The sequence below is a fragment of the Labrus bergylta genome, chromosome 17 (assembly GCF_963930695.1).
Source record: "Labrus bergylta chromosome 17, fLabBer1.1, whole genome shotgun sequence".
In the NCBI taxonomy this organism is placed as follows: domain Eukaryota; kingdom Metazoa; phylum Chordata; class Actinopteri; order Labriformes; family Labridae; genus Labrus; species Labrus bergylta.
The window spans coordinates 11,742,455-11,767,335 of record NC_089211.1 but is presented as its reverse complement, the minus strand read 5'-3'; the positions used below and the strand labels follow the sequence as shown (position 1 = coordinate 11,767,335).

Sequence of the window (24,881 nt, the reverse complement as noted above, 5' to 3'; positions counted from 1 at the left end):
AATATGATTTCCTCAGATATACTGGATATCTAATTTGTTTGTTCTTCATCTTATGAAGTCCTGTGGACATGCGTTAGTGGAGAGATGTCAGAGTGGAGATGCTAAACGGTGCTATGCAGGCAGCGCACCAGGACAGTTAGGGGTTCTGCGCCTTGCTCAATGGCACCTCAGCAGTACTCGATAAATACCCTAGCACCTCTCCAGCTACCAGACCAACTTCCATAATATGGTCTGCATCAGGGATTGAACCGGTGATCCTCCAGTTCCCATAGCCAAGTCCCTACAGACTGAGCTACTGCCAACCCCGGCCAGAAGTCTAGTCTTATGGCTCCAGCTACTAAAGGTTACTGTCATATGGAAAGCCGATTGAAGATTTAATAGATATCCTTGATATCAAAGCTCAGTTTCCTGTACTAGTCAAGTCTTTGGCCGCACTAGTTTACTAGTAGAACGTTGAAAGACTTACTAGTAAACTAGTAGAAGGCAAAAAGTCCTACATGTTAACTAGTAAGGTGCAAAATATCTACTAGTTAACTAGTAAGATATATTTTGTGTCTACTAGTTAACTAGTGAGCCTAAAAATGTTTACTAGTTAACTAGTAAGAGCAACAATGTCTATGGAAAGCCGATTGAAGATTTAATAGATATCCTTGATATCAAAGCTCAGTTTCCTGTACTAGTCAAGTCTTTGGCCGCACTAGTTTACTAGTAGAACGTTGAAAGACTTACTAGTAAACTAGTAGAAGGCAAAAAGTCCTACATGTTAACTAGTAAGGTGCAAAATATCTACTAGTTAACTAGTAAGATATATTTTGTGTCTACTAGTTAACTAGTGAGCCTAAAAATGTTTACTAGTTAACTAGTAAGAGCAACAATGTCCACTAGTAAGCTAGTTTGACTCTTTTTAACCTTACTTGTAAACTAGTGAGGTTCAAAATGTTTACTAGTTAACTAGTAAGACCCAAATGTCCACTAGTATCACTAGTGATGCAGTTACAAATTTTACTAGTTTACTAGTGAGGCTCTTAAAGTCCACTAGTTAACTAGTTAGTGCAAAAAGCCAACTAGTAACACTAGTTCAGGACATTTTAGTGCTACTAGTGAACTAGTGAGGCTCAAAATGGTTAACTAGTTATCTAGTAAGAGCCAAAATGTCACTAGTTACACTAGTAGTACTCTTTTTGGCATAACTAGTTAACTACTACGGTTTTAAATGTTAACTAGTACTACTAGTGAAAGCCAAAATGCGTACTAGAAACACTGGTTGAAGTACATGCTAATGAGTGGGTGGGATCAGGGCACTCTCTGAACCTTATCATTGGTTCTCCATATAGACCTCCACCTTCCACAAATTTAACCCTTTGTAAGAAGGAGCAAGTGCTGTGAAGCAACGGCTTCTTCCCTACTTTCCATGGAGAGTAAAACATGAAAATTATATATATATTAAATGTTAGAATTGTTTTATGAACTTAAAATAAGATAGAAGATCATTTTAGAACTGTTCTCATGATTTTCTTTTTCCTTTTTTATCCCATCAAGACAGTATTTACAGAAAACATAAGAAAGAGTACATCTTGAGGTCAGTAGAGTGATAAAAAACTGCCCAAGGTGCAATTGTAAGTTAAAAATGAATGTGTAAATATTTCATATAAATTCATGCTGTTTTTAAAAAGGAAAAAAGTTAATCAGATAAAATTATGGACTTTAAAACAACTGAAACTTGATACAGAATTTATTTTCTTGTACTTAATACGTTTTAATTTGGCCTAAAGTCGGTAAACTAAGAAAAATAAAGGGATTCAAGATTAGGGCCATGTAAAAGGAAAAAAACCTAAAATTTAGAGATTCAAATAGTTAATTTATGAGAATAAAGTAAAATGTACGAGATTAATTTCTTGTTTAAGTCTATATCAGAAGAGCAGCAGCCACCTGTTCGAAAATGATAAACGTGGAGCATCTTGTTATAGTAAAGGTTTAACAAATAAGGAAATAGGCTCCTTCCTTGTGTAGTCTGTAAAAACAGTTGGACAAATATATCCGATAAGTTGTTTTATCAGCACATCATCATCACAAATAAAATATCAGGACCCTGAAAAGATACTGGAAGCAACTGTAACTTTTGTGGCAGAGGAAAATGCTTTAGGGGTTCTCCTTTCATCATTTATGCGCAGGCGGAAGGCTTCTCTATGATAGGCTACAACCTAAAAATGTACATTTTCGTAAATTTATGACTTTATTCTCCTAAATTTACATGTTTATTCTCGTACATATACAAGATTAATCTCAAATATTTTCTTTTTTTTTCTTTAAGATGGCTCTACTCCATCGTATAAATGAGCCCTAAAAATGTAATTTTATTATGTAAAATGAAGGTTAAAAATTGTACTACTTGCAAATGCCCCACAGATGGGGCTATACGTATATATACTGCTAATGTCTACAGTACTAGTACTACTAGTTGACATTTAGGCCTTTACTAGTGCTACTAGTTGCACTAGTAGCACTAGTCGTACTAGTAGCACTAGTCACACTAGTCGCACTAGTAGCACTAGTCACACTAGTCGCACTAGTAGCACTAGTAGCACTAGTCACACTAGTCGCACTAGTCGCACTAGTAGCACTAGTCACACTAGTCGCACTAGTAGCACTAGTTGCACTAGTCACACTAGTCGTACTAGTCGCACTAGTCGCACTAGTCACACTAGTCGTACTAGTCGCACTAGTAGCACTAGTCGTAGACAGAGACAGAGAGAAAGAGAGAGAGAGAGAGAGAGAGAGAGAGAGAGAGAGAGAGAGACAGACAGAGACCCTTTTCTTGGCTCGGTGCCACTTCAGCTAGCACGGATAAGCACCTCCACTACTGTGGGTCTACCTGCTGAAGGTGTTTATAAACTGATGTCTCATTGTCTTAAGTCCAAGATGATTCAAATAAGTTGGCTGTGGCTCTAACTCTTGGGCAAGGAAGTGGCTGAGTACTCTTTCTCACTACAGCCTTCGCAACTACAATCGCCGCTGCAGCTCCGAGTGATAAACGCATTTAGTTCCGGAAAGTCTTTCACAATAAAAGTCCCTTATTACCATCTATGTGATGTGCTTTTATTTTGAAGCAGATGAATGAGGAAGTTGGGTCTTGTAAGCAGCTGCAACTTAACATATCTCAGATGTGTGAAAATAAATACTTAAAACCAAGAAGATTCAGTTAGAAGCTTCAGTAGCTAATAGGTAAACAAACAGAGACTAAAACATCTAATATTTAAGCTCATACAGGTTCATTTTAAAACAATAAATGGATTATCTTTCATCTCAGGTTTAGTTGCAGCTACATCAGCCTTTGAGGCTGCATTTGAGACTAAAAATAAAAAAAATAAAAACATTAAAATACTCTACACTGTTTATGATTGAGACAAAGTCCCCTTTAGTATTTTCTTAAATAGTTTAAACATTTCCCTTCATAAAACAGCTGAATACTTGAACATATAATATATTATATAATATAATAGTAGAATATATTGGTATATCAGAAGAGCAGGAGCCGCCTGTTCGAAAATGATAAACGTGGAGCATCTTGTTATAGTAAAGGTTTGACAAATAAGGAAATAGGCTCCTTCCTTGTGTAGTCTGTAAAAACAGTTTGACAAATATATCCGATAAGTTGTTTTATCAGCACATCATCATCACATTGTCATAAAATATTAGGACCCTGAAAAGATACTGGAAGCAACTGTAATTTTCCAAAGAAAAAACCACACTGACTTGGATGAAACTGTCTCTTTTGTGGCAGAGGAAAATGCTTTAGGGGTTCTCCTTTCATCATTTTTTTATTCTCCTAAATTTACATGTTTATTCTCGTACATATACAAGATTAATATTTTCTCTTTTTTTCTTTAAGATGGCTCTACTCCATTGTATAAATGAGCCCTAAAAATTAAAGGTACAGTAAAGGTTAAAAATTGTACTATTTGCAAATGCCCCACAGATGGTGCTATACGTACATATACTGTCTACAGTACTAGTACTACTAGTTGACCTTTAGGCCTTTACTAGTGCGACTAGTAGCACTAGTCGCACTAGTGCTACTAGTGCTACTAGTGCTACTAGTGCTACTAGTAAGAGCCTAAATGTCCACTAGTAGTACTAGTGCTACTAGTACAACTAGTGCTACTAGTAAGAGCCTAAATGTCCACTAGTAGTACTAGTACTGTACACATTAGCAGCATATATAAGTATAGCACCATCTGGTGGGCATTTGCAAGTAGTATCTTAATTTTATGCTTTAATCATAAAAACATGACTCCTCATATGATAAAATATGTCATAAAATATGTATGTTGCTTGTGCACTTATATCTGCTCACTGCCATATGTATCTTTTCTGCTGGGCTTACTCGAAGCTAAACCAAGAAAATTTAGCAAGTCCATAACATACCGATCCTGCAACTGACACCTAATGGCCGAAATGCATATCTCTCTGCAGCTACTTATTGTATAAGGGTTATTTCTCCAGATGTAAGAGGCTGACTTTATATTTATAAAAACAACATTAAAACATTTATTTCAAGTTTCAGGCTTGTTACTTTTTTCCTGTTATATTTTCTTATTCACATTAGTTTAATAATTCAGTATACACTTGTCCTAAATCCTAATATTTTATTCAATATTTTGCATGATCATCTAGCAGATAAACTAAATATAAACACATTTCTTTCATGATTTAAAAAAAATATAATTAATTTTTCACTTTGCAAGTTTCAAACTAGTATATCTTTCATATTTTATATTGCCATATTTTCAATGGCAAGAAAAAAGCTAAAATCCTTGAACATTAATGTTGTGCAAGATTTTATTTTATTCAATCATACTACTATATATAAATATTAAGTGATGGGTTATTGTTTATTTTTTGACAAATACTGCAATAATGAATAATCATTAGTGATTTTTAGAACAAATAATACTAAGTTTAAAAAACAAAAAAGTTGAAAAGATGAATAACAATGTAACATCAGATTTGGATTTAATCTGTGCATGGGTCATAAAATTCTATCAAAGGGCATTCAGTGAGTTACCATTTAGTGATAATATAACATGAAACAAATGAACAAACCTTCAGAAATTAGTGCTGGTTTAACCAAAGGTACTAGGTACAGATCTGGCCCTTTAAGGCTGGCAAAATTGCAGGTTTGACATTGACCAATCAAAATCCTTGTCCCGCCTGCTTCATTATCATGCGGTCAACTAGTGCTACTAGTACTACTAGTGGACTGCCAGTTGACATTTACAAGTAAACTAGTAAGGACCAAATGTCCACTAGTTACACTTGTAAAACACATTTCGACTTTACTAGTAAACTAATGATGTTCAAAAAGCTTAACTAGTTTATTACTAAGGGTATAAATGTCACTAGTACCACTAGTTGCAGTCTAATTGACCTTACTAGTTAACAAGTAGGGCTCAAGATGTTTACTAGTAGTACTAGTGAAAGAAAAATACACACTAGTATCACTACTTTGGTCTTCAAGGCCTTACTAGTAAACTAGTGAGGCTTTAAATGCATACTAGTTAACTAGAACGAGTCAAAATGTCCACTAGTTTACCAGTTAGACCATGTGTGACCTTGCTAGTTAACTAGTGAGGCCAAACACAGTTAACTAGTTAATAAGTAATTGCAAAATGTCCACTAGTTGTACTAGTAAGGGTCTTTTTGGCAGTACTAGTTAACTAGTTAGATAAATTGTCAGTCACAAGTTAACTAGTAGTCAACAGATCAGACTACTAGTTGACATCTGTGTTCAACTAGTTAACTAGTAAAGGGTTTTAACTGTTCAGCATGTAAACTTGTCAAATTATATCATTCAACTAGTTTACTAGTCAAAAGCAAATGTCCACTAGTATGCTGTTTTGTCTGCAACTAGTTTACTAGTGCCACACAAAGTCTTCAACTAGTTTACTAGTGAGGCCAAAAAGACACTAGCTAGTTTAACTAGTGGACAAAAAGGCACTTACTAGTTTACTCGTAAACTATATAGGGCTTTACTAGTAAACTAGTAAGGTTAAAACCGCCCTCAGTAGTGTGACTAGTTGACATTTTAGCTACTACATGTTAACTAGTAAACGTTTCCGAGCCTCACTAGTTAACTAGTAGGTTTAAAAATATTCCAACTAGTGTTACTAGTTGACACATTTTATCTTACTAGTGACCTAGAAAGGTAAAATGCATCTTCACTAGTGTTACTAGTTACCATTATGAGATTAACTAGTTAACTAGTTAGCATTTGTGTCTAACTAGTTAACTAGTAAAATGAAAACAGATATCGACTAGTAAGATAGTTCTAATCCTGCAATCCAACTAGTTGACTAGTGTGCAATATGTAAATGCAGTGGGTGGGATTATAACCAAATCCTGGGTCCTGATTTGATGTTATTTTTGTTCTTGATTTTTAGAGCCTATCATAAACCTCAATCCACACTTATCCCCCACCTCCTCGTTACCATTTTGTGCAACAAATGTTACTAGTGACATTTTAGATCTAGCTAGTTTACTAGTAAAATATTTAAGTCTCACTAGTTAACTAGTACGACTTGTAAAGATGATACTAGTGCAACTAGTGGACATTTGTTCTCTTACTAGTTAACTAGTGAACATTTAGAGCCGCACTAGTTAACTAGTAAGACTAATAAAACCATCTCTAGTACAACTAGTGGACCTTTCTGCTCTTACTAGTTAACTTGTAAAAACTTTTTATCCTAACTAGTTAGCTAGTATGGTCCATATATATGCCTTTCTAGCTTACTAGTGGACATTTTGGCTCTTACTAGTTAACTAGTAAACATTTTTAGGCTCACTAGTTAACTAGTAGACACAAAATATATCTTACTAGTTAACTAGTAGATATTTTGCACCTTACTAGTTAACATGTAGGACTTTTTGCCTTCTACTAGTTTACTAGTAAGTCTTTCAACGTTCTACTAGTAAACTAGTGCGGCCAAAGACTTGACTAGTACAGGAAACTGAGCTTTGATATCAAGGATATCTATTAAATCTTCAATCGGCTTTCCATACTGTCAGGTCACTGTAACCAACTTCCTGCCCATTACTAATGCACACCACAATAGCCGTGTCATCATTTGTATTCCTGAATGGTTTACATTGGAAGTCTGCTGTGTACTGTACAATGTGAATAGGAATGGAGCTTTCACACAGTCCCCTGAGGAGAACCTGTGTTGCTAACCACCGTACCAGCAACACAGTTCCCCAGCCTGACAGGTAATCGGTGATCCAGGTAATGAGGGTGGAATCTGTCCAACTAATGAAAACACTCAATAAGGACGTGCTGCCACTCAAAACAGCGCAGATTTGATTTAGTATTAACCAATAGCAAATGATTATATACAAGGGATAGAGTAGGCAGCAAAGTGTGGAGGCCACCAAAATTGAGGACTATTGCCTTGATACATTGGATGCAGGGTATAACCGCTAGTCTATCCAGCACCCAAATACGACTTTTTTTAACTGCTAAGGTGTATTAAAGATTTAGGAAAACCTGCCCAGCTTTTAAAATTCCTTTCCCCAACAGGCATGGGGGCTTCTCTAATTTATATGTAATTAATTCCTCTTACCTCATTACTTTTTATCCGTCATGGATTCGTTCATGTCATTAGGCTATGGCCATAGCTCACATATTGAACCTTGTCTCATTTTGAGTCTCTCCTCTGACAGTTATTCCTTGTTATTTTTTTTTAAGCCAGGAGTTTGTTCACAGACCTCAGGTCCAAGCTTTACATGTCACTACCTGGCTGATTTTCCCTTAAACAGAAAAAAGAACAGGAAAGAAAGAAAGAGATGTAAGATGTAACACACACCTGTTGTGTTTTTTCAAGGCGTCCACAAATGGATGATGAGATCATTTTGCAGAAGGAGATCCTCTCCTCTGTGTGAAGCGCAAATATGCTGTGCTTTTCTTGGTCAGTACAGTTATACAGTAGCCACCTGATAGTAAACCCCTCTTGTGTTATGTGACAGTCAGCATCTCCTCCTTTTCAGTAGAAAGTCACACAATCCCCTTGTGGTACAATCTGAGTAGCACTTTAAGAAGCACTTTCATCATTTGTTCCCCATGGACGAACAGCTTTAAACCTTTCACAGCTCCAACTCCTTCAAAGCACCGCCATTCACCATCTGAGTTGTTTCACGCAGATATTGATCTCTAAAAAATGGGCAGGCGATGTCCTCGAGAGGTGCAATTACCATTTCATGTGGTTAAAGTTAAGGACCACGTAATCCTCATCCAAGGCACCATTTACCATTTTCCAGCATCTCCAGAGGAAATGATAGGTTGTGGATGAAGTTAAGGTTTTGATGGCCTCCTTACCTTCTATCTAGACACATTTTGAAACCTCCTTTTTTTTCGATTGAAACACACAACTCACATACAATTCCTTTTTAAACAAGTAAAGCACAACAGTTTCAAGACAAGGTAGAAGGGCAGTCGACCGGAAGGTTGAGGGTTCGATCCCCAGCTCCTGCAGCAACATGTCCGATGTGTCCTTGGGCAAGACACTTAACCCCAAGTTGCTCCCACCGCTTTGGCGTAGTATGAATGGGATTAGTTACTTCTGATGGTCACTTTATGTAGCAACCTCTTCCATCAGTGTGTGAATGGGTAGGTGTGACATGCGTTGTAAAAGCACTTTGAGTTGTCAGAAGACTAGAAAAGTGCTATACAAGCTGAAGTCCATCTACTATTTACCATTTTAGTATTTGTGGGAAGAACATTTAGATTATTGAGCTGTATTGCCTTGTGAAGTGACTGGAGAGGTTAATAGTGTTCCCGTACCTTGTATTTTCAGTTTGATCTCAAGGTTTAAAGGTCAGATTTTGTTCTTCCACGCATGGCTGCGCAAGTATAATAGTGAGGGAAAAGAAAAGGATGTCAGAAAGAAACTAGAAGCTTGTAGTTCAATTATTAAAGACCAAGAATCTCAAACAACAAAAACTGTTAACATAATGTAATAATAATCATAGTTGTAAATAAAAAGAGGGGGAAAATGAAGTTTAATAAATGTCCATACATGACAATACAAGTGATACAAACTTTTTGATAACTGATTCTATATTAGAAAATAAAAATAGTTTGATTCCTTTTCCAGCCCAGCTCACTTTAATAGCTTCCAACAGAGGTCCATTTTATACAGATATTCTTTTTATTTCATGGAATGAGCTCTTCCTTTACCTTAGCTTAATTATTTAAACAATTCTTCAAAATGTGTGCTCCAGTGGATGATTTGACAAAGCACGTTGGTGCTACCGGAGCTCCTACATTTACACCAACTTTGCTTCAGCTCTGTTGCTACACCAACCCTTTCCAAATTACCCTAACCTTTTCAAAGAAGTTTAAAGGTTAGCAGAGCTCTTCACACCATTACCTCTTGATTAGGTGGAGGTGTGTTCTGCTAAAAAAAACAAAAAACAAAACATAGATTAAGAAGCATCAATAATAGCTGATGATGGTTAACAGACAAAATCTTGCATATTAAAAAAATGAATATGACAAGAGTGTGGAGCATACCCGATTATCTGAAAAGTCAAAAAGCCTGTCGTGCAGTCATGACTACATCCAGTGAGGAAGGCAGAACATCACAGGGGAAACCAATAGACACAGACAGAGAGTGATAGAACAAGATATGTGAAAGTGAGACAAAAAGGCTCAGACAGTGAGAAACCCTTTGTCTGGCTTTTTTTTTTTTTTTTATCTGATTGTGTTAATCTTTTCCTGGTTTGCAGCATTGCCATGCACCAGCACTTTTAACTAGGTCTGATAATGGGAAAGGCAGCATCAAACACATTGATTTGCATTCTCTTTATTTTTGTATCTGCCTGTGTGCGCTCAATTGACCCTGAGCAGCTCCTCGTTTCACCCTACTCATTTATTGAACGAGCTTCCAGCCTGCTTCACCTGTCATTGACTGCTATCTCATTTAATTTTACCCCGCGGGGATGGCGATTATTTTGTTTTAAAGTAAGAGAGACAGAGGTAGAGAGAGAGAGAGAAAGAGAGGGAGGAGGACATAAAGAAAGCAGTTTGAGTGTTAAGTCAATAACTGGGTTTAGCTTCAGGTGTTTGAGAATTAAGGGACACCATCAGTCGACTAAACACTCAATGTGATTTGTCCACTCCTGCTCTCTGTAGAGTAATCATACGACATTACATTACCTTCTCAAAATTAATTGGGAAAGCATGCTCGAACCACGAGTTATTGTTTGTATTTGCTTCATCTCACAAATCACCAGAGCATTTTGTCCTGTCTGTGTGGTTTGGTCTTTTCTTGCCTTCAAACGTTTCACAACATGGGTTTGGTTAAAGATGCTTCAGAAGCCGGTTTCAGGCTGTGTTTGAACGTGCTGTGTCTCTTCTGTGTTACAGCTTCTCTCCATCTGGCTCCACCTTTACAGGAGCGTTCTTGTGATGTCAGAACTGAAGGTGCTATCTTTTGTTCCCTGTGCTGATTATTGGAATGATTGTTTCTCACTTTAATTTATCTTCAGCAGCCCACTCTCTGCCAATGTGTTAATGCTATATCAGATAAGACGAGAGTCCAAGGTGTGTGTGTTTGTGAAGTTATTGTGTGACTAATGAGCAGGTATCACCTGAGTGCCAATACAGGCAAATAACCATGTCAAGAACCTCTTGAGAATCAAAATGAAATGTATTCATCTTATGTGGTTTCAAATATAAGAGCTTGTTTTGCCAGCCTAGAGAGTGATGAGTAAAATCTCCTATTCTTACCTCTCAACCAGTGAAGCCTTCTCTGAGTCTTTAACCCTTCTCCTCTCCTTAAAGTTTTTCCTCATCTGTCCTTTTTCATTCACATTGAAACAACACCTGTCTCTCCTGTTCTGCCTGGCTGCACTCTGTAAAACACCATTCTCTCACTCTGCTCAAACACCATCAAAACCAACCTTTCCCTATACATCTCCAATCCCTTCACAAAGATTTTTACACTGCCTCCAGACAAACACAACCCTAGTTATACACAGTCATACTCTTTTCAATACAGCTCACACCCTTTAGAGGTAATGTCAGTGGAACAGGGAAAGCCAATGAAGGCATCGAGCAAGCAACATTTTCTTGGTAAATAATAAATGATCCTTTCTGATTTAACTATTCAGCCACAGCCCTTAGATATCATGGCAACAGTTGACTACACACACACACACACTCCCCTTTACTTCTTATTGTACAACTTACAACATATGTTCAACATGAGGCAGGCAATAGTGCAGGGTGTGTTTACTTTAACTTAGACAGAAATGACATAAAAGACAGCCTCTAAGTGTCACTCACAGAGAGCTGAAATCTGTCTTTCTCACAGCCTTGATCTCACCCCACCACTGATGCACATTTTTAAGGAATTAATGAGGCAGCTCCATATACTGATATAGTGGCCTCCGTTCAGTTTTCATTCCTATTATTGCATCTGTGCCCATCCAACCTTTACCAGAAATCATATTATCCAAACCAATCTTCAAAAATATGCCATTTGTTCATTTTGCCATAATCAGAAGCTGTGGCTAAGTGATACATTGGTTTGTTTAATCTTGGAAAGGTTGACGGTTTGAACCCTAGCTGCTACACATGTCTACAAAATGTCCTAGCTAGGAGGCCCATGTTAGAGGATCTGAGGGGCCTGGTCGTTGTGTAGGGGCTGAGGAGATCAGTAACATAAGAGGGTGCCAGGCCATTTAGTGCTTTAAAAACAAACAATGCAACCTTAAAATCAATTCTGTAACGAATTGGAAAAACCAGTGAAGAGAGGCTAAAACAGGGCTGATATGCTCCCTTTTACGTGAGGCAGTAAGCAGCCTGGCTGCAGCATTTTGAACCAGTTGCAGTCGTGATAGGGATGACTGGCTGATCCCCGAATACAGGGAGTTACAGTAGTCGAGATGGGACGAGATGAAAGCGTGGATTATTATTTCTAAGTCGTGAAAGGAATGGGTAGGTTTAAATTTCGAGATGGTTCTTAGCTGAAAGAAACTGGTTTTAACTACTGATTTCATCTGATATTCAAATGTGAAGGCAGAATCAAATATTACTCCAAGGTTCTTAGCGTGTGGCTTGATGAGGGAGGAAAGATGACCTAAGCTGCTTGGGACCAGTTTTATGGCTTCGGAGGGGCCAAAAAGAACCACTTCAGTTTTGTTTTCATTCAGCTGTAAGCGATTCTGGGCCATCCAGCATTTGATGTCTTCCAGGCACTGTGTAAGAGAATTGAAGTCTGATTGATTGTTTGGGTTTATATGTGTAGGTATAGTTGAGTATCATCTGCGTAACAGTGATAAGAAATGTTGTGCTTTTCCATGATTTTTCAGATTAATGTAGTGTGCATACTGTAGGATTTTAGTCTGTAATAATTGATGATCAGTCCTAACATAGTCCACTGTTAGCTGAATCGGCCTGTGAGTTTGAGGTAATTACTACACTGTGGCTGAGGTGTTGACTGGGGAAACAGGAGGCCAGACAGTAATCTGTGCTCTCCTCCTTGTCTTTGTCTTCCACACCGGCTGCCTTTATCTCCAAAGGCAGCCAACACAAGTCCAGTTATTACCGCCTCAGCAGGCCGGATCAGATCAAAGAAGCCCGACTGAACACAGAAGATGTAAAAACTGTGCACTTCTAAGGAATGCTGCATGGTTGGCTGTCATGTCATTATCCTCCTTTCTTTCCTTCATCCTTTACAAGTCATTTACTGCTCCAGAACAAGAACATTCTCTAATTGTTTTAATGTAGGAAAAATCTACATCTACACTGTGTCTTACTCCTTACTGCTTACCTTTTTGTGCTGCTGGTGTTTTACTTTAGATCTGCGCATTCTCATTATTCCTGCAGCCGTCAATCATAGATATTCTCATTTGAATAAGAGCAATTTGTCATGATAGAACAGTAAGAACTGAACAGTGCTCGTGTTCTTCATGTTGATTTCATGTGACAAAGGAAGAGGAGGAGAGCAACAGTGTGTCATCTTATTGGAATAGGAAGAGAAGGTCATGGTTCTCCTGCACCTGTAGAGCCTCCTCCAGACTGTGACCACCAGTAATGGAAGTGGTAGAGTGACAAACAAGAGGATTGAGCAGAGAGTGCATGGAGGCTGAAGAGAGTGGAGTTATTTTTAAACTGCAGGTGTGGGGTGAATGACAGACAATTGGAGGAAGTGGAGTTTTCTCCAGAGAGATTTCTTATGTTGGGAGACTAAAACCTGTACGATTGTAGAAAAGTTGTGGCAAAATGTCAGCTCACACTGTACTACTAAATCATTTACGACGCACAGCCAGAGCTCGTAATTTATGTGCACAACCTACGAGGGAAATCGAGATGGAGCATTCACAATATTTTAACATAAAAACTCCCACAGACGGGGGATGATTTCAGTTGTCTCATATGCATGGCTCAACCTGCAACACACCGGCAAAAACATGCTCTCTGTCTCTCCCTCTAACGCACTCACACACACACACAAACACACACACGCACACACACACACACACAGATGCTGGCGCACACGATCTGCATTACAATTAACAGAAGCTAACTACTGTAGCAGCTTAATCATATGTCCCCTGCCAACTAGAGGTCCAAAGATATTTCTGCCATACTTCCTTTCATGATAAGATGGGGGAAACAGATAAAAACGACATGCCTGCTGTTGCCACAGAAATGGATCGAAATGGACCGAAATGGATAAGGTCCAAAGAAAGCATGAATTCAGAGACAGAACACGTTTTGTGAGAGAGCTATGATATTCTCAAAAACTAGCAATCACCAAATGTAGTGCTGTCATAGAAAAAAGCCAGTTTTTGATCTTTCTTTTAATCCAGCATCCAAAACAATCTTCTGTTCAGCTTCTGTTTTCTCCTTCATGTTTGTGTGAGAAGGTTTGCGAGACCAAGAGTGTTTGAAGAGTTTGTTTTATGACCTTTTAAGTCTTTCTTCTGACATGTTTGTGTGTTTCACAGACAGAAAAAAGACGTCTTTTCCTGAAGCTGTGGCATTTCATTTGTGAGCCGTTGCGGTGAGAATTCAACGATCATCTTATTCATTCATTTTGTTCCCTTTTGTTTTTCTGTTTTCAGGGTCAAGCTGAAGGACGGCGTGGCTTTCCTTGGAGCCAGAGCGAGTAACCCTGTAGTGTGGACTGTTAGCCAGGATATCAGAAGTGAAGGTCACAGGGTGGTTACACTCCACTGTCGGAGGAAGGAGAACAGTTTCAGTCAAAGGTACATATGACTCCCTCTTTCTATAATTAATGTGTGAATGAAATATGAAAGTAAAAAAAAAACCTGTTAATCAACTAGAGAGCAGCAGAAGCAGCGTACTTCTTAATTTCTTTGACAGCTGTCAAAGGAGAATGATAACAAAAAGTGACATTCAGAGAGGACATGACTCAGCATCTTAACCATTCGCTCCTTGGCACTAACATGAAAACATGTTTGCAGTCTGACCGAAGTTTGTCATGACGACAGTGCAGAGTCTTGCTTATAAAGAATAAGTTTTGTGATGAAGTTTCATGTGCCTAACCTATACTGTATTTTCCATATGGCAGCAAATGTGCTTCTGATAATGGTCTCAAACTATCGCACAGTTTGTCTACTTGTGCAGAAGATTTTGAAATTATTTAGCCTCGAGTAGAAATTGAAGGCTTTATATTTTGAAGGGTTTTAACCTTATTCTTGCCCAGGACATCAGCTTACCCATCATTCTTAGCAACCTGGAGGTACATGCTGCCGGCAAAAGGAGTCACGTATCATCGTCCTGTCATGTATCTCCTCAATGGACGTAGTCTCTAAACCTGATTGCAGTGTAGTTCCTCCTACCGATTTTTTACTTTTAGGGAGGGTTAGCTCAAAGGCTGCAACAAAAAGGAATTAAAAAAGGGACATTCCTGGGCAACCTCTAGTATCTGCCAGGCAGTTTAGTCCTGAATGTCATGTAAAGGGGCTCCATTACATTTGTTATCAGTTGGTGTTGAACTTAACAATAAGAATAAGTTCCTTGGTGGTCTGTTGCACTGATGTTGTTCGAGATGTTCTCTGGACATCTTACTCTGCTCTTGTTGGCTCTTTCTTTCTACTTCTCTTCCTTGCCCTTACAGGTTCGCTGACCTCATTCCAAAGTGCTTTCAGGGTCTTACATTTCTCTTGTTGATTTTTTTCCCTCTGAACAACCTCAAAGATCTATTTTTTTTTATTCTCTGGGCGGTCTTCTGTTTATTGAATACAAAAACAATACACTTTATTGTCCCCTGGGGGAAATTTATCTTGGATTCAAAGTGCTGCCAAACAAATCTGTTTTGTACTCCTGTAATTGAGTGCGGTATCTGGTTTAGCTTGGATTCCCCCGTTATTATCTTTGTAAGGTCCAGATTAGTGATTTACTCCATAGTTCTGCCTGGTTTGAATTGGGCCTGAACTGATCTTATTTCTTGAGGCTTGGTCATTGCTCACTACTTTTTGGCTTTGCTCAGATATAAAATTAGATCTCCTAGGTGATCACAAGGGTGCTAGCTTTCCATCAGTGGGTCTCCTTCTTCTCCTATCACTCAGCCCTCAGAATTGTTGGGTCTTTCAGCGCTGTTGTTTTCCATGCATCTTTGGGTTCCTGTTGTCCCACTTGTCTAAGATTGCTGTTTGCCTTTCTCAGCATGTTTTGCTCTCTCCTGGTGGACTCTTAACCCCAAATGTTGTAAGTTTCTCCTGTCACATCCACATTTATGTTTTCTTCATATTATTGCCTTATTTGGAAACAAGCTGTTACAGTCTGATATGTAGCAGCTTTTCTTCCCATGGGTTGTCTTCTTCTCTGTGTGTTTATTGTGCGTATCATGAATCAAACCAATCAGAGTGTCAGCTCTCATTCCCTTTAAAGCCAGTTGGGCCTACAGGCAAGCACATTGCTATACACTGGGAATCCCTGCCATTTTCAGGATGGAAAATTAAACTTTTCCCCTTCCACAGTGTATCTCGACACGCAGAAGATTATACAGGCTTCTATATGACATATGATAGTACACAGATTTATGTAATATTTACTGCAGCTATCCTATTGAAATATGAAAATTCTTCAACACAAGATTACATTATTTAATTACTTTTGCAGCTGGAAACCATAGCTACATTCTTTATGTGTGTGTAATGTAATTTGCACAGTCTGCAACAATATTTTGGGTATGACTGTACTTCTTTAATTGTGAGTGCGTGTGATAGATAAGATAGAATGTGTGAGTGATTGGGGAAAGCTTGGGGTCAGACACAGCTGGAGTTCTTGGCCTGTACAGGGCTCTAGCAGGGCTAGGGAATCTCCCTCCTGTGGTGGGACAGGAGAGGAAAAGGGTAAGAGTTTCCTTGTGTTCTGTCTTCTAAATAATGGCCTCATTGGGAAACAGTATAACAATATGAAGAGATTTTACTTTTGTGCCCTTTAAACAACAATATGGAGAATACAGGGACAAAAAAAAGTCTTGGTCAATGGCACAGTCACTAGGTTGCATCAAGATAGCAGTACATCATAAATACACCTGGCACCTTCTTATTTTTAATACCATCACACCCCTGTGTGGGCAATTAAGTGCTAGAAAAACAAGGTTAGCACTTTCAGTAAAAATGAGTAATGTGATGGACAAAAAGTAGAAATGTTTTTTGCAGTGATTGTCCAGGTCAGAGTGTAAGACAGGGCTTTTGTTCTTACTTGATCACCTACTATGAAGGGGGTATGTATGAATTTTCCTCATTAACCAATACCTCTGCCAACCATATTTTTGTAGTCATACTCCATCTGATGAGCCCTCATTTCCCACCTTTTCAAAGTCCATTGCTTTTATATTTGAGCTTGTCATTGGATAGTTGACAACTGGGCTGTTATTACCTCCTGGGTGTCAAGGTGATGACGGTGATGAATGACGAGTCGTCTATCATTTACATGGATCTCTTTCACTGCCCCGCTGAGGAGAAGACACATTGAATTATACAGGACTGCCAAAATCAAGGTCATAGATGTTGGTAGCGTATATTATACTCTGCAATTTTAGGGCTTGACAAAAGACGACCTTGAAATGTTGGAATAATGATACACCTTCAGTGACCACCTGCTTTAAGGATTCTGTAGCTTTCATACCAAAATAGAATAACGCGAGCATATCAGTGACTAAAAAGCAGAAATTGAAGTCTTTGCAAAATATGCAGGTTGTAAAAATAATCAACTATGATTGAAATAATCTCTGATAAACTGAAACAGTTACAGAATAGCAGCAGTGCGTGGTCTTTCCAATCGCTGGATTTGGATTTCATTGCAGTGTCAGTTTCATCAACAGCAGTGTTGGCTTTGTACAGCCTTTTGTGAACTCTGCTCTGCATTTTCTCCCTGGAAGCATGTGTTCACCTGATTGGACAAACTCACTGCTAGATGGACTTTAATCTTTTTAACATGTGATTTTCAAAATGGAAAAGAATAGCTCTTTGGACCTTAATCTTCTCCCCATTTTTTTGAATAACTTAAAAAAAAAAAAAAAAAAGAAAAAGAAATATGCTTTGCAGTAACAGAATCCTGATTCGTTTATGAGACTAAATCAAGGTTTCAGAGCTGAGGTTCCCACTCACATCATGTACCACAGCTGTCTGCACTCAAGCTAGCTTGGGTCAGCCCACTGCTCAAAACACCCACACTTAACGCAGCCCTGGTTGAAAATTACAGATGGGTTTCACTAACTGCCTTTTCCGTCAAAAATACTCGAGCTCTCAATCTTTAATCAAGTCTCTGAGTTCCTGTCCAGAATCGATCTGTTTGACCCAAATGAGTCAGGCTTTAAGTAGGACCACCCTGAGACTTCCATACTGTCGGTAACATAATCGCTACATTTGGCTAGAGCTGCTGGTTATTCCTCAGTTCTATTGCTGTTAGACCTGTCAGCAGCCTTTGACACAATTAACCATCAAATCCTCCTACCCACACTCTCTGAACTTGGCATCTCAGGATCTGGCCTCTGCTGGTTTGTGTCCTACCTCTCAGGGAGATCTTTAGAGTGTCTTAGAAGGGGGAAGTGTCCAACTTTAAAACCCTGCTGCTTTGGCTTGAGGTGTGACATTACTGCCAATAGTGTGACCATCAGGTGACTGAGTGACTCAGCCAGGCTTAATGGCTAAACTCCCACCGCCAATGAGGAGAGCTGATAGACTTTTGGCATGCAGACGTAGTTAACCTTATTGTTTTTATTACGTAACCCTGGATGGAAATGTGCATAGACACCATCTCCTTTCCAAAAATGACCACTGTGGCGAGGTCAGAAAACACAATGGATGAGAACACATTGTGTGTGTTAACTTCTGCACTTTACTGTCATATACTTGAAATACATTCGCAGTTCAGATCTTCTGCGCTATGGAGAAACTGAGGCACCATAACAGTGATCATGTCAGGAGTGGTAGAAGAGAAAAGGGAAAGAGGTGAAAACAAGTTCAGGAGGACATAAAGCTGAAACTGAGTTTATTTGACTGTCAAGAAATGCATGCGGCCACCGCTTCCAATTATTTTTTATCCGTGGTTCATTCAAAAGAATAAAATAACTTTGAAACTGTCGCAGAAAGACCAAGCAGATGTTATTATTTATTATTTAGTGTTGCTGAAAGTCTGCAGGGGAGCAAAACAAGCAAACCACGATAACTGTGATCAATTTGTTTTCCTTTATACTAGACTACAGAAGTCTATGTCCAATGTGTGTGTGTTGTGTTAAACATATTCCATCCTTTATAGCCCATGTAGCTCTTACAGGAGTTTCTGAATGTAGGCAGAAGAAAAAACCATTATATTTAGACAATGCTTCAGTGTGTCCAAAAAGCTGCCAATCCAGATTTGTTTTTTGTTCTTTTTTCTTTTTGGGTTGAGCTGTGTTACATAATTCTGCAGTCAGCATTCTGTATGCAGATGACAAGACTGCAGCGTTGGTATGGTTTAAGATAAAGAAACCCTCCAGTGACTCTGACCTCATCCTAACAGAACTGAGACTATTGGATTGATATAATTGCCCATGCAGACATACACACTTCACATTCACTTGTACACTTTTTCTCAAACAGATATACACAATTAGGCTACCCAAATTAATGCAATACATGAATTGTGCACCTAGCTTAATGATGCATAAAAAAAATGATACAGTACTTCCCATGAAAAATATAAGTTGCTTAACAACACTAGAAGTCCTCGAATGTTTTTTCCCCTCTTAACACATGGGAGTATAGCCTCAGATTGACCTCTACGTACATGACTGTGCAACTCTGATTCTGTATCAGTGAACTCCATCACAGCCTTGCAAAGTGGCACAATGGTCATGAGACAATACTGGCTGCACTCTTAAGAAGATATATTGGACACTAGAAAGATAAGAGTTGTCCTTCAGCAGCATCTCCTCTGTACTTAAAAAAAACAGATGCTGCTTCTCCCTACCATCAAGATAACACTTTAATCTTTCTGCTGCAGAAACATCAGCTGTTGGAATAATGATGTTTGTGGATGCACATTCATTCAGAAGTCATGGAATGTGTATGTTTACTCCTGAATAAACATACACAGGCACACCTCGTTAATGACAGGCGGCTTTAAAATCAGACTTGTTAAGATCTGTTCTTGTAACAAAAATGTTCTTTCACTCAAACCTACTGTCCCTTTTATGAAAAAAAAAGTGTATTCTGACATGACTGACATTATATTTCCCAGACATTTTTGTAATAAAGGGTAGTCTGTTTTTTTTCCCTCACTGTTAATATTAGTTGTTTCCTGTCTACACAGAATGACGACATGTGATGTCTTACCCAAGTGCAATTATTCTCAAACAAACAAATAAACTAGAGAACAAATGGAAGCCTCAAGCATCTGTTCCCCTTCAAACCTTACGCTATCATGAAACATGTCACCATGTTGCGTTTGTGTGCTGTTGCTGAGAGGACTCCTGCTGTGTGTGTGAACGGGAGGACTGACAAGACAGACTCACAACACCTACACACTGATGCAAGCCTGTAGACACAAGTTCTTGGTCTGAGTGACAACTCAACAAGACACCAGGACAAAGTAATTATATCTAAGGCAGAAGTGTGCTCTGTACAGCGTGTGTTTCGTCATGTTTGCACTTACTTGCAACTGTAGTGAAATTTATTTTAGGGTTTGAAATTGAAGAAAAAAATCTTTCAGGGAAAGTTCATTGAAAAGTCTGAAAGCTCTGCTGATTAATTGATGAGGAAACTGTGCTCAGTGTGCAGGCTCTGAAAATGGGTTAAAGATTCAAACGTTATTGGTGGAATCATGTTTAAAGCATCAGTGAAATCGAGGCTTGTCACTGTGAGTTTTCCCCTGCCATCTGCTGAGGGAGCTGACATGAGCCTCTGAGGGTCTTTCTGTGACACAGAGGAAACAAGCATCAATGAGGGGAATGGAAAACCCTGAGCTTGTTTTAGACTGGAATGATTAACATACTCTGCAGAGTGCCAGGGAGACCAGAGAGACACAATTCACATTCTGGTTGTATCGGATTCTGTTGGCTTAACGTTGTAATCTGTCCATGCAAGTACACTGCACATAATTTTCATTGTAATGTGAGATTACTAGCTAAGATTTAAAGGAAGCTGAACTTGTCAATGTAGCAATACATCTACATTATGAGTAATTGGAAAGCCGTGCCTTTTTCTACAGAATGTCACATTTCCAAAATTCATTTCATGTAGGTTTCCAGTTTTGGTTTTCCGAGTGAAATGTCTGAAGAACAATTTCACTAATTTTAGAATCTAAATGTCAGAATCATTGACCTGGGTTTGAAATGGGCTAGTCAGCATACTGCATGTGCTCACTCAAGCAAGTGTATAAATAAATAAACACTTGTTAAAATAAAATAAATAAAATAAAATACATCACATTTGATTAATATGTAAGTGTGTGATTTGGGGATTTTTTTCCGGTTACATTACCCTGCAGACATACAGAGCTGTGAACCCATGCTAATCTGCATTGTTTTAGTAAGTGAATTGGTGTCTGTAAATCAGCTTTACTTCATGCTGGGGAGTCGTTAGGAGTCGCAGTCACTGACAGAACAATGGTGAGTGAAGATTGAAGGAGACAGGAGTTCGATATTCAGTCCTTCTTAGTTAGGGGGCGGAGAGGTCAGAGGAACTCTCCATGCAACAGTGAGAAGCAGGGATGTTAATCACCTGCCTGCTGAGGTTGTGTGTGTGTGTGTGTGTAAATCTGAGCCTTTAAATGTGGATTTGATTACGTGGGAAATTAAAGAGCAGACGAGCATTAGTTTGGGGCCTGCAGAACGTGGCAGCTCTGATTAGTTCTGTATCGCAATTTCTTTAATTAAAACTGGTTCAATATAGGGAACTTGCACTACACAAAATGGGGAGATTTACAACGTGTGTGTGTGTGTGTGTTGTGTGCAGAAGGAGGAGATCCAACAAAATGGAGAAAAAAAGTAAATCATAGACTCTAGTCAGACATTGTGTAATTATGAACAACATGCAATTAGCATCTGTGAAATTAACTGTTAAGACTTGCTTTAAAAATATATAGCCTACAAAATGTTTTGAAATCACATGCCCGCTTGTGCAGCAGCTTCTTCACATGCTGATAGACAGCCTGACAGCAGGTGAAGAGCCTTAATGAGTGATTGGATGCACCTGTGGAGGTAACCACATGTAGCCAACCTCAACATGCATGTCTCACTTTGTACTGAAAAAAGTCATTGTTGGCTTGAAATGTCTGCACGAATAATATGTGTCTGTTCTGCCCAACTATGAGTCAAAAAGATTATTCTTCATGTAGTGTTTGAAAAACATTTGTCTATTTTCTCCTCAGATTGATAAACTCTTAAACCTGTTAAAAGTCTTCCTCACTACTCCCAACAGTTTTACATCTTAGGAGCTCTCTGAAGGGTTAAGACGCTTTGTGAACAACTTTTGTCTTTACAAGGATCTAGTCTTAACTTTGAGGGGAAATTCTTAGTAAATGTCCTGATTTTAAGAATGTTCTTACAATTTTGTCACTAGTAGCAACTCTTAATAATTTGTGAATATGGACCGTGGTGTTTTGTGCATGTACAGTATTAACCTGCATGCCCTTGAGTCTGTGAACAGTGTTTTTAAAATAAAACATTACCGATGACGGAAGGGGAGTAGAAGCATCTACCTTCTCAGGTGGTCTAATATGTGTGCTTTTGAACTGCTGTTTTCTCCAATTGGCATATCGCAGGCACTTTCAAAACATACATTTTGCTATGGAAAATATTTGAATTGAATCGTTTTTATTTCAAGGAATCATCCAAACATCTTGTTTTCTTTGTGTGTACAATTCAGGCTTCTTATTGGTTTGTGGAATGCTTGCCTCTCGCTGCATCTCTTCGATTTAAATATATTCTAACAGCAGTTCAGGGCAGGCTATGATGTGATGGTTAGATGGATCCGTGATCAATATTGCATGTAATTTAATTTGGATGAGTGGTGTTTGAGCCCTTATTTGTTGCTGAGCATTAAAATGCTTTAAGCAATCATTCAGGCTCCATAGAGGACACAGCCTCTGGAGGCTACCGGAGTACTCTAGCAAAATATAAAAAAAAAAAAGAAAGTCTTATTTATTCCCCAGATCACCCTGTCGTCATTAATGGAAATCAAAATGGATGTGCTGCCACTAATGAGCTTTGATTAATTTAATCTCAGGGGATTGATTGAGAGCATGTCCTCCTACTCAGAAATTCTATATCCCCCCCCCCCTCCCCCTCCACCTTGCCGTCTTCCTTAACAACTCCATTTATGAATTACATAGTTTTGGATGGATTGTGACATAATCCTTGACATTTGATCAGTGAACAAGTAAACCTGTGTGAAAAGAGAGATCTTTGATTCTTGTTTCTGTCCTGTTGCTAGAACCTCTAGCTCAGAAAATCAGACAACATCCATCTCTCCGACAGTTTTACACAACACAAGTCATCATCTAGTGTTATTTGCTGATGATATATTGTCACAAAGCCATCAGTGTGTGAATGGGTAGGTGTGACCTGCAGTGTAAAAGCACTGTGAGTAGTTAGAATACTAGTAAAGCATATTGGAAGCTTATTGGAATGGGGGAGCACAAGTATAGTCACATGATTATTCATGACAAAAATCAATTCTTTTACTAACGTAAATTCAAATCCTGGGATACATGAATGTAGACTTACTAAACATGGAAAATCTATTAAAAAAAATATATCTTAATTAATTAATTGATCTTTGATTGAGCCTTCTGTAATTTGTAATAGAACAAAATCCATAAAGGGAAAACAAGGAGCGACTAGGAAACACTGGAAACTTTGGCATAGCCTGACACTCCAACATACAACATTCAACAAACAACAATGATCTGACATGGAGCGGAAGAAACACAGAGACTAAATAGACACAGGGGTAATCAGACACAGGTGAAACTAATGACACAGGTGAAGACAATCAGGGCAATCAACGCTGAATTAAAAGTAAAACATTTACCTCTCCCCCTAAAAGAACTGTGTGGTTCTTTAATCTGACCTTTATCAGAGACTAAAGACAGCACTGGTGGTACCTGCTGCTGTCGATAAGGCGGGCGTGTAGGCCTTGTGTCTTAGAGCTCAGACTCGCTGATCCCTCATCTTCTCATAAAATCATCATTTGGTGCAGCAGCCACTGATCCGCTGATTCCATTAATCAATGGATTTTTTTTTTTATAAAATATCCTAATCCATTACATTTTTGATTTTAAAAATGAAAGTATTTGCAAGTTTCATCTCTGGAAATCTAAAGATTGTATGTTCTTCTTTCTCATATTGTAAATGAAAAATATTTTCTGCAGTCATGGTGGGACACATTGGCTCCAAAACAAAAGTCTGTGTGCTTCTCCCTCTCTCCTCACATCCCCTCTCATGTCTAGCAGGAGGAGGAGGAGGAGGAGGAGAGGGTTCTATTTACTTCACAGATTAATGAGGCGAGGGAGCAGAAGTAGAGGGTTCAGGCCAGGGAGGGGTCATAGTGGGGTCAGCATTCTTATTAACCCTGTCCACAAACTAATTTAATGATTTGAACCAGGGAGCAGTGTGTTTGTTTGTTATGGTCTGGGTTGGGCTTTGCGTGTTCATTCAGGTGTTCTTGCCTGTTTTCTTTTTTTTTTTTTTTGTGTGTTTATTGGTGAGAGATAGACACAGTGAGAGACTTTTAGGACAGAAATCTACAAGTGACTCTAAGAAACTTTATTATTTTCAAGGTGACATGCTGTTGTAGAAGCTGTATGCAATAAGGAGTGTTGCGTAGATGAATAGTTGCACCCATAAGCAAGATTGTAAATACACTTCAGTCAACAAAAAAAACTGACTAATGAGAGGTTTTTTATTTCAAAATAAGAATGATGAAATAAGCAGTTAACGATGCAATTTTTCCTTTAAGGCTATATTTGCCTTGGGCAAAAAAAAGTAACTGGACCAATAGAAACAAAATAACTCTGCCCATGTTATTCTTTTCTATGATGATACATGATACTGATACTTTGACATTCTGAAAGTGTTATTTGCGTCAATGTTTACAATAAATGTTCCATCGATCTGAGCTTTGTGACTGTTGTTGAACCTATACATCCAAACGTGAGGAGAGACAGGTGGTCATGTTTCCTAAAAGACTTCAAAGCACCACTCACAGTATTTAAAACGGGGTCATGATGTGGGGTCGATACCCTGGTGGAGCTGAGGCAATCCAACATCTCATGTCCCCTCGGTGAGAGATCGCTCAGTAAATCCAAACTGATCCCCAAACATCCAATTTAGAGAAATCTGTCTCAAAACTGCTGCCAA

The 24,881-nt window shown here is 38.6% G+C and overlaps 1 protein-coding gene across 1 annotated transcript in view; it reads left to right on the top strand.

The window, feature by feature from the left end:
- si:dkey-112m2.1 (transmembrane protein 132C) overlaps positions 1 to 24,881 on the top strand; it is a 113,494-nt gene that overhangs the window by 53,073 nt on the left and 35,540 nt on the right. The window contains exon 4 of the mRNA XM_020638113.2: positions 14,128 to 14,271. Within this exon, the coding sequence (XP_020493769.2) occupies positions 14,128 to 14,271 (144 nt within the window). The remainder of the gene's footprint in view (positions 1 to 14,127; positions 14,272 to 24,881) is intronic.